Below are 9,843 nucleotides of genomic sequence, written 5' to 3'. Positions count from 1 at the left end.
AGGAGCATGATCAGACGCTCCATCAGCCGCCCAGAACAAATTTGATGTGGATATTAAAACCACTGCATGCTCCCTCTATTGATGTTGAAAAACAAACTCGTATCATCTGTATAGAATGAAGTGAACACAACATGTACAATTTCATCATGTATAACCCACTCTATACCAATTCCCAGCATCAATTGAAAAACCACTCCTACGCCCTATCAGTGGAGTTCCCCTGCCGTATGGCTTCATCATCTGCAATACAGAAATATGTATTAAATAAACATTTTTAAACTAGCCATAGATTAAGGACTGCTCTTGAGTCTTGCGATAGAGATTGCACCTTGCTCTCTCCCCCAGCTAACAGGGACGAATTTCCCTAGCGCAGCCAGAGGCCAACTGAATAAAGAGCAACGAAACTCCATCACAATTAGTGAGAATGCAAATACCATGCTAAGGGGGGAAGAAAAACTAGGCCACAATTTGGTGAAATACAAATGATCATTTAACAGCTACCAACACCACCATATCAGATTCATGTTCCAATAATGTTTTTCGATTTTTCTCTTTTTTTCTATTAAAAAAAAAAAGAACCTGAAAGAGCCAAGGGACTACAACTATTTAGGGATCACATGTGGGTGCATCAGGCAATGTTAAAAACATATTGCAATCTAAGAAGTGAACATCAGGGCTTTAAACTTTAAAGGATTAGTTTATCACATTTTAACTAATGACTGAGAGAATAGCAAAATATACCTTATGAAGCCTATAGCAACTGAAACAAGCCACAGCTTCCAATTGAGCCTCACGGTCGATGTAAACTTCCCTAAAAACTCGATAATCAAGACCTATAGCAGGGGTAATCATTGCAAACAGTTAAGATCATACAAAAGGCAAGGGAAAAAGGCTGCATGCAGTAGCAGAAATATTAATTTTTTTGTTTTCTTTACCTGAAATAAAACTGTAATGCCTATTATCCCCATAAAGAGGTGGTTTTTGGTTACTCCACCGAACACATTAATTTCATCTGGTTTCCGAGCATTGAACTCATTGAATATCTGATAGAGCAAGGGAAATCATTGAAACATTTGCTGAGAAGCTTATGTATGTCAACCGTAAGTTTATACAAAAGTTACCAATACAGAAGACCTTTTTGTCCTTAAATGAAAAACGTGGTACATATATTCCATACAAACGGTGTAATTTCAGCACGGATTTGGGCAAATTAACAAAAAATCACTTTACAAATTACATAGAAACATACTAAGATGTAAGATGTTAGTCTTGAATACAGAACTTGGGAACAATTTTGCCATGCAAGCTGTAGTAATTTCACCACACATCTAACGTGGACATATCAACAAGAATGTGAGAACCAGATAGATAAAATGTACGGAGCAATTATGTTTTCACGATATGATGTACCAGAACCTTTCTGGATGATAGAAAGTTAAAACTGGATATAATGTTATACTGAATTTGTTTCTAAGGGTACTGAAGAGTCTGCAGAAATGTTTTCTTACTTACTTGACATAGGACAAATGTATTAAAGATGAATGTATTTTTCACTTTGTCTGCATGCTCTCGGCTGGTATGCTTCAAATGCAAAATACTCCTCCCATCAAAGTTGAGTACCAGCAGAATTGTAACTTGATATAAAGCCTGCAATAACATCCCCAACCATTAGCTGCAATTATTTCAGAAAATTAAGCAAAGCCTAAAAGGGTACTGAAGATTGCACAAGAGCATAAAAGATAAAACAGACCTGTACTATCAAATTTCTCCACATGACATTTGTAATAAGAGGTTCCCTAAGAAAGATAGACTGTAATTCATCAGCATCATTCAAGTAAAATCCATTTCAAACTAGAATAAACGAAATAATAACCAAGAGCAGTTTGAGAGATTTTTGAATTGTTGAAAGGAAAATGAAACAACCATAATGGCTACTACAAATGATCCGGCACTCTCATGTAAAGTTAGCAGATTAAACAGTACAAACCATGATTCGCCGTACCACCCAGTATGGGGCATACCATACCATACCATATCGCGTACTGACACTATAGTGGGATTTCACCTATGTGGGGTCCGGTATCGAGATGGTGAACCTTGATGCAAACTCTTGATCTTGGCCAAAATGGATATAAATAAACCAGAAAGCTTAACTCCCTAATAATAGCTTGAGCATGAGAAACTTCGAGCAGGTCTACTTTCTAAAAAATTCAAAATCACACATTAAATGGTTCTGACAAATATAGAAACTAGGTAAAACAAAATTGCGAGTCACAGATCAGCAAACAACAGGTCTCGCATTGAGACTACTTGACAGAAGTTACAAGCAGATGGTACATATATACATCATCAAACCAACAAGCCATCCCAACTACTTCAAGACAGTTATGTACATGATATCAAATATTTCCTAAATCAAGCCATTGTATGTACCATACTCTTCCTCTTTACAAAAGCATAGATTTCTCTCAGTTGAAACAAACAAGTGCCTCTAGATGTCATAAAAGCCTTGGCAAAACTAATCTTGAGAAATATAAGAGGCAGTTCTTCTGAGGTAAGGCAAAATCCTATGTTCGACAGCACGACGGATGGGAATAAAACATTCCAGAACCTCACATGGCCATCAAACAACACTTGAAAGGAATGAGTGCCTCTTTTATAAATATGTCAAAATTGACTGAAAATATGATTAATATCTATTTGACTTTTATATCTATATTGGCTAGGGTAGCTGGACTAAGCATGAGAAACATCCAAGCAACCTCAATTTTAGGCCAAGGCAATTACTTACAGGAAAATCAAACATCATCTTCCTCAGATTAGACATGATTAGCATTCCCACTGTGTCAAGTTAGGTCAAAGAAGAACAAGAGAATAAGAACAAGAACAGAACATCAAGTGGGATAAGCTGACCAACGAAAGACAGCTATTTTTGCAAGTTCTGACATCTCCTCCCATCTCTATTCCTAAGGTTAATTTCCATATTCCGCATAAATAACATCATTTTCTCTATATATATGAATATCTCAGTTACAAAATGATTATATCAGACAAGAATCCTTCTTGTTGTCGATTCTAGATGGCGAAGAAAAAAGCTATTTTATGAAGAACTATTATTCTAACTATTTAGTGAACCAATACTGATGTCAAAATTATATTATGATAATTATTTTGAATATAGATTCTGTTTAAGAAAATGGACCCTCAGTTTCCAATATCAACTCAGTCCATCACAATGATGGTGTGGTGGAAAAAAGGATCTCAGGTCAAAACTTAGGACCTGTTAGATGCTAAAATTGACATCTTGTGTCTCCTCTGTAAGCAGGAAAGTACGAGAAACTAGGTAACAGGACATATAAGTTCAAGTTATTAGGGGAGTTCATAGATTTCACAATATCAAGATTTTTGTGGTCCTGCATATAACATTTTAGATGGGGATGTTATATCAAAAATCTAGGGATCATGAGACAAATGCCTCCACCAATTCCTCACACTGGTCTTCTCCTTCCCCTCTACAGATCCACTTCCGGCCATGTGAAAAATATCAAAAAGGTAGGTGACCAAGCATCCGAGGCCGTAAATTAAACGAAATTTAAATGGCCATCTTCCTACACATGCAGTTCCTTGTTCATCTTAAGTGGAAAGGTACCAGATCAGGGTTTGCCGAACTGCCTAACTGCCCTGAACCACCCCAAACCATACCGGCAGTTAACCGGTGCAGTTCGGATGTTCAACTCGGAACGCTGGTGAACACGGAGTGAGGGAAAAGGAAAGAGAGGAAGAGAGAGAGAGGAAAGAAAAGAAAAGAAAAAGGCTGGTGGTGGCCCGCCGAGGCCGCCAAAGGGTCGTCGAGGCCTACGAGGCTCCCGATCATCCACGAGATGTAAGAAGAGAAATAAATAGAGAGAGAGAGGGGAAGGAAGGGAGGAGGAAGCGGAAGATGGCTAGGAGGCCGCTGGACGTCCCAACATAGCTCCATGATAGCCGCGGGATAATTTTAGGCCATCCGATGACCTCCCCACCATTTTCCGCTCCCCCCTCTTCTCTCCCTTCCCCTCTTTCTATCTCTCTCTCTTCTCGCATTTTCTCTCATGGAGGATCGCGAAGTCCGAGAGGCCTCAGTAGCCCTCCAACGGCCACCGCCAGTGTCTCCCTCGGCTTCCCTTTCCTTTCCCCCCCTCTCTTTTTCTCACCGGTTCATCCCTCGCTTCCACGTCAGTTCGAGCCCAATAGGGAGGCGTACCAACTCGAACTATCAGCCAGTCAGCACAAGGTCCGGTTCTGAGTCGGCTATTCTTGTACTAGATTGATGTGGAAATGCCTACAAAATTTTTCAGGCTACAAACACTGGTGTGGTGGTATATATATGAGACATTGACATATCTCTTTATTAGCTAAATTAGCAAACAAATATAGTTCAAATGTTCTAAATTGTCTACAATAAGTTATGCCTGTGTTAGAGAACATATATTAATAATTGAATGAAGACAGCCTCTAGTTTAATCATCACTATCTTATTCAAAAAGTGATGCAAGATAATCCTAAAAAAAAGAGAAAGAAACCAATCCTAATGATCAAGCTTCCTTCTGTTCATCAACAACAAATCACGTCCAGCTAAAGGCATCATTATTCTCAGGACAGACAGTATAGTTGTCTGTACTCTGCTCAGAAGGCGTGATTGATTGATACGAGTCCAAAGCAAGATCAATCTAAATGATGCAAATGAATGCCATTTCAGAGATCAATAAACAACTAGTAATAGGAAAGTCCATAAACAGATAGCAGAAATTAAACATGCTCACGAGTAAATGCAAAAAGAAATATGAATGGAATGAGAGAGAATAAAACATTAAATCCATGAAAAAATTCGAGAAGATAAGAATCCGGATCGTGGTAGTTAAGAAACTACCCTGATTAGGGCTCTTAATCTTTAACTAAACAGATCCGTCGATAAGGAACTAGGTCTTTACCAACATCGGATCTAACAAAAAAATAAAAATAAAAAATCAACTGAGAAGGAACGAAGGTCCTTGACAGCATATGATCTGTATAATAAGAGATCACTCTTTTCTCTCAGCATGATAGATGAAAATTCTGGAAGAGACAGATCTTCTCTTGGTGGGATAGTCTTGCGTGGGTATATGGTGGAGTCAAATCGAAGTCGTAGGAATACTAGATCTCAAGTAAATAAAGGTTAAAAGGATATGATAAAAAGTGGACCTCACACCCTCTCCTTGTGGGGCGATTTTGGGTCTCACACCCTCTCCCTCTTAGAGCGATTGACACAAGTATTTGGGAGGTTTGTAAAATCATTCATTGCTCTCTTCATGAAAGATACAAAGATTTATATAGGACCCTAAGGGTCCTATTTCTTTAGGAATTCCTTATCTTTTACAAGGAAGAAATCAGCCCTCACACAAAAAAGTAAAGCATTATGTCTGGTTTCCAAACAAAGTAATCTACCATGGGAAAGAAATCAACCTACAACAAAATAAGTAGCCAAGAACTCTTAAGGAATCCTAGGAAAGAAATAAAACTCCATGTGGGCGCTTGATGCTTAGCACAACTTGGCATGAGAATCCTTGGGCACGGCACATGCTAGCAAGCATATTTCTTCTCTGGGCATGTGGAGAGTGGTGGCTCCAAAGGTGTGTGGACAAATCCAATACAAGCCCAAGTACGGCCCTATAGACCCAAAACTAAATGCATCAAAAATTTATTGGCTGAAAATAAATAACTAAAGTAGAGTCAATCTAATGGGGCTTCTTCGATCCAAATCGAATCTAAATCATGTCGCCGACTTCTGATGGCTCTGGTGTCCGCACCAAAAAATTTTCTGCTAATAAAATTATCACAAGAATTACATATTTATAACAAACAAGCAAAAGAAAACTTGAAAGAGGATTTATTGACCCAAGTGGCACCCCACTTCAGTACATCATAGGCACAACTTTCTCAATTATTCTTGTAGATATTAATTAAATGAAAAATATTTCTAACCTTCGACCTACAGGAGGCCTGTCCATTAGCTGGTCGGTTGGTGGTTCCGTCGCCAATGCAAGTGCTCCAAGTGTGTCCATGATGAGATTCACCCAAAGAAGCTGTTCAGACAAGAATGAAGCCACACAAAATGGTCAAATCAGCTTATGAAGACTATAAAGGCCAGCACAAGTTTTTTCGTAGAGCATTCTATTTGACAGTAACATCATTGTAAATGTAAGCCAAAATCGTCACTCTCTTTTTATCAGATAAATAAACTAGCAACCTCTCACGCATTTTTTTTGCAAATAAGCAGTTGCTATGTTGTCCCACTATGCATGTCATGCTGGTCTAATCTAGCTAGATAAGTCACATTTTGGTTTTGACTTGAATCCCTCCAATCCCAAACCAATAGAGCATGCAAATTTTTTTTTAATCTAACCTGGACAGCATTCAAAGGAACTTCACCAGATGAAAAAGCAGCAACAACATTAATTACAAGTGCTGCCACATTGACAGTGAGCTGGAACTGGATAAATTTCTGAATATTTGCATATACAGAACGGCCCCAACGGACAACCTATTAAAAAAAAAAAAACAAGAAAGAGATATAACACATTTCCTCTTCTATCTAACAGCTAATGCAAAGATATCATGTGATAATTTTAACATACATACCCTCACGACTGATGCAAAATTGTCATCCAGTATAATGATGTCGGAACTTTCTTTCGCTACTTCAGTTCCCTGAATGCCCATGGCAAGACCAATATCTGCCTGAAAACCAAAAACATGGTTAAATAAGCGATCATACATTGTATTATTGCTTCAGCACATGAGAGAAGATAACAGCAAACCTCATGCAATGCAGGAGCATCATTAGTGCCATCTCCTGTGACAGCAACCACATGACCTTTTCTCTTCAGTGCCTGGACAAGTTGCAGCTTGTCATTGGGGGAAGACCTCGCCATCACCTGTACGAGAATTTTCAAATTCAAATCAATTGCTGCTATCCTGGTTGGTTTTCTATAATTTCAATGGTACACATGCAAGAATAAGGAGAAAGATCTTTTTCCTTCTTTTAACAGGAAGATGTACAGAAGCACCCAGTGTAGCCTGCAATTTGATGCATGAAATGGGAAGAAAGTGCAAGTGACAGCACTTAAGAACAAAGCTGGGAAGAATAAGCACCTGACATAGTGAAGTACATATGCAGAAAGCTTCAGGGTTTACTAGCATGGTGTATTGACTAATTGTATGAATATTACTTTCACATATATATTTCTAATGTATTGGTTTATTATTTATCATTAATTAGATTTTATAGTTCATCTATTGGACATAGCAACCAAGTTATTACATGCGCCCGCACGCGTGTGTGTGAGAGAGAGAGAGAGAGAGATGGCTTAGACAATGATAATGCATAGTTTCCATATTCTTAATTATGTATAACTCATATCACATGGGCCTTTAAGTATCTGAACCAGGATTCAGGAGGCCTAGAGTAACAAAGAAACTTTTGGGAACAACTAAAACAAGCAAAATAAGAGAAGACTCAACTTTGAGGAAGCGAAATCAAAAAGCCTAAGATGCTTCATAGGACATATTAAAATATAAAGCTATCTAAAGCAGGAAGAGAAATGGACAGAACAATACAACTTCAGTTCTCCATTAATCAACCAGGAAAAAAAAAAAAGGCAAGAAATCATCTTTAAAAAATATGTTAATGCATCTACATCATAGAAAGGGGGATATCTGTGCACCTGTTCCAACAAAAGTAATTTTTGAAATTGAAATATGCATAATCTATATTTGTATTTTTATCTGCGCTGTGATACTCCAACTCAAAAGTTCCAATTCACAGTTTCAGAAAACTGATTCTAGATTTCTTTGTATATCAAAACAATCATCCTTTTGATATGAATTCCTTTAGAAGTGCTTAAAGAATTAATGCCCTTACTTTCATGATATTTGACAAAAATCTGAACTAAACAATTCGTGTTGCTTAAATATATAAAAGAATGTCAACTGTTGTCTTACAATTATTTTCTCAGCAATTTGTTCCCTTTCTGAAATACACTTGGCACGAAATACTCTTCCCTCTATGAGAGTTGGCTCTGAAATGTCGGCATCTGTAAGTATCCCACACTCAAGAGCTATGGCTTTGGCAGTCTGCAGACTATCCCCAGTGACCATGCGTACCTACTTGTTCAAAATGATTGATCAAAGTTAAATGATACATTAAAACATGTCAGAGAAACACATCCCTCTTGATGGTTAAAATTTTGAGAAAATTATCTATAGGTCCCTAGATGGATCCGAAATTATTTTTAAGTCCCTGGACTTTTCAAGTTGAATAAAAAGTCCCTGAAATGCCAAGGAGTTATTTCTGTGTAACCAAGATATATACCTGTATAACCTGAACATGAGCATGCAGCATAACCACATATTAAAACTAGATAACCTGCGTAACCTGAACATAAACCTGTGTAACTTGAATATAAATCCGTGTAACCCGAACATAGACCTGTATAACCAATCTGCGTGGACAGCAGGGATCTAGAAATAACTTCTTAGCATTTCAGGAACTTTTTATTCAACTTGAAAAATTCAAAGACTTAAAAATAATTTCGGATCTATCCAGGGACCTATAGATAATTTTTCCTAAAATTTTTCAGAATGGCTAATAGTAGCATATCTTATTAGATGGGGCCTCTAAATGAGAGGCTCATTTCAAAATGGGCCTTGCCAGTTTATTAAAAAAATAATAATAAATAAAACAAGACTCAATGACTGATTGATGGGTAAGTTAATTAAACAATCAATTCTCAATCATAAGCTACTTCCATAGTTTGTTTTAACATCAAAATTTATTGCGGTCAAGGATTCGTGACAAATCATAGTGACTGTAAAATGCTTGTATGTTATGCCATATCAACTTTGGAAGAGTACCTTGACACCTGCATGAGTGCATAATTCCACAGCATCTTTGACCCCAGGCCGACAAGGATCCTGAAAGTCAACAAATTCATTACTCAAAAAAGACACCATCAATATCAAAAAACATACTAAAAAGAAATGAGGTGCAGCGCAATAACAAACAAAGCTATATTATCACCCTAAGACAACACCAGTTAGGATCCCAATAATGATATGATGGAAAGTTATTAACATGAGAAATTATCTTGATGGATGTTTATTTCGACTCAATTGGTCTGTTAACTTACCAGAAAACACCAAAAAACCCACATGAATTTACTAATCAAATGCTATTAGTCTTCAATCTAAATAGCTTTTTGGATCAGGCTGATACAACAAGGGCCTATCATTATATGATTTAGGAAAAAAAATAGTACTGATGCTCCAAAGAAAGGAAGTGACTTGAATAATTTGCATGCCAAACCAGGGAACAGCTGCAAAATTCACCAAGCTTATTGACAAGAGTTTGTAACATACATATATAATGAAATTATCAAGAAGCATATTTGGACTAAAAAACTCCTATGATAAACTTTTTCCCATACCGTAAAATTACTCGTTACCTCTCTTTTCCATGGGAAGCAATAATGAGTTTCTAGTCTCCAACGAGTGAATGGAAAAGTAAAGAGCGTCACCAAGAGTCATCTAACGACATATGAATGTTGAGCAGAGGCAACTAGATTACCATCAGATACATTTCTCACCACATACCTTCATCCCCACGATAGCAAGTAGAATCAGGTCATCCTCAGGCAACTGCCAGTTGTCTCTCTGTTCCTCACTAGGAACATTTTTCAAATCATATGGTCTGTAAGCAAACGAGATGCAGCGAAGACTAACCGCTGCCATATCTTCAATCAATTTCTTAAACGCATCAAGCTGCAA

At 37.5% G+C, this 9,843-nt stretch overlaps 1 protein-coding gene across 6 annotated transcripts in view; it reads right to left on the bottom strand.

Annotated features, from left to right (window-relative positions):
* Nucleotides 1–47: 47 nt before the first annotated feature.
* The window catches only part of LOC105050400 (calcium-transporting ATPase 5, plasma membrane-type), a 42,260-nt gene continuing 32,464 nt past the window's right edge, over nucleotides 48–9,843 (bottom strand). For 5 of the 6 annotated variants that reach the window (XM_073242661.1, XM_073242662.1, XM_073242663.1 and 2 more), the window contains 13 exons: nucleotides 9,670–9,837; nucleotides 8,932–8,991; nucleotides 8,020–8,181; nucleotides 6,837–6,953; nucleotides 6,658–6,756; nucleotides 6,422–6,559; nucleotides 6,001–6,101; nucleotides 1,751–1,796; nucleotides 1,513–1,647; nucleotides 936–1,043; nucleotides 742–833; nucleotides 329–384; nucleotides 48–240 (listed from right to left, as the gene is read on the bottom strand). In XM_073242661.1, the coding sequence (XP_073098762.1) occupies nucleotides 197–240; nucleotides 329–384; nucleotides 742–833; nucleotides 936–1,043; nucleotides 1,513–1,647; nucleotides 1,751–1,796; nucleotides 6,001–6,101; nucleotides 6,422–6,559; nucleotides 6,658–6,756; nucleotides 6,837–6,953; nucleotides 8,020–8,181; nucleotides 8,932–8,991; nucleotides 9,670–9,837 (1,326 nt within the window). In that variant the 3' untranslated portion in view covers nucleotides 48–196. Of the gene's footprint in view, nucleotides 241–328; nucleotides 385–741; nucleotides 834–935; nucleotides 1,044–1,512; nucleotides 1,648–1,750; nucleotides 1,811–6,000; nucleotides 6,102–6,421; nucleotides 6,560–6,657; nucleotides 6,757–6,836; nucleotides 6,954–8,019; nucleotides 8,182–8,931; nucleotides 8,992–9,669; nucleotides 9,838–9,843 lie in introns of those variants that run through there. The other variant, XM_073242665.1, reaches the window with a different exon arrangement.

Source organism: Elaeis guineensis, chromosome 8, assembly GCF_000442705.2.
Source record: "Elaeis guineensis isolate ETL-2024a chromosome 8, EG11, whole genome shotgun sequence".
NCBI lineage: Eukaryota > Viridiplantae > Streptophyta > Magnoliopsida > Arecales > Arecaceae > Elaeis > Elaeis guineensis.
The sequence above is the reverse complement of the archived record's forward strand: the minus strand, read 5'-3'. Positions and strand labels throughout refer to the sequence as shown.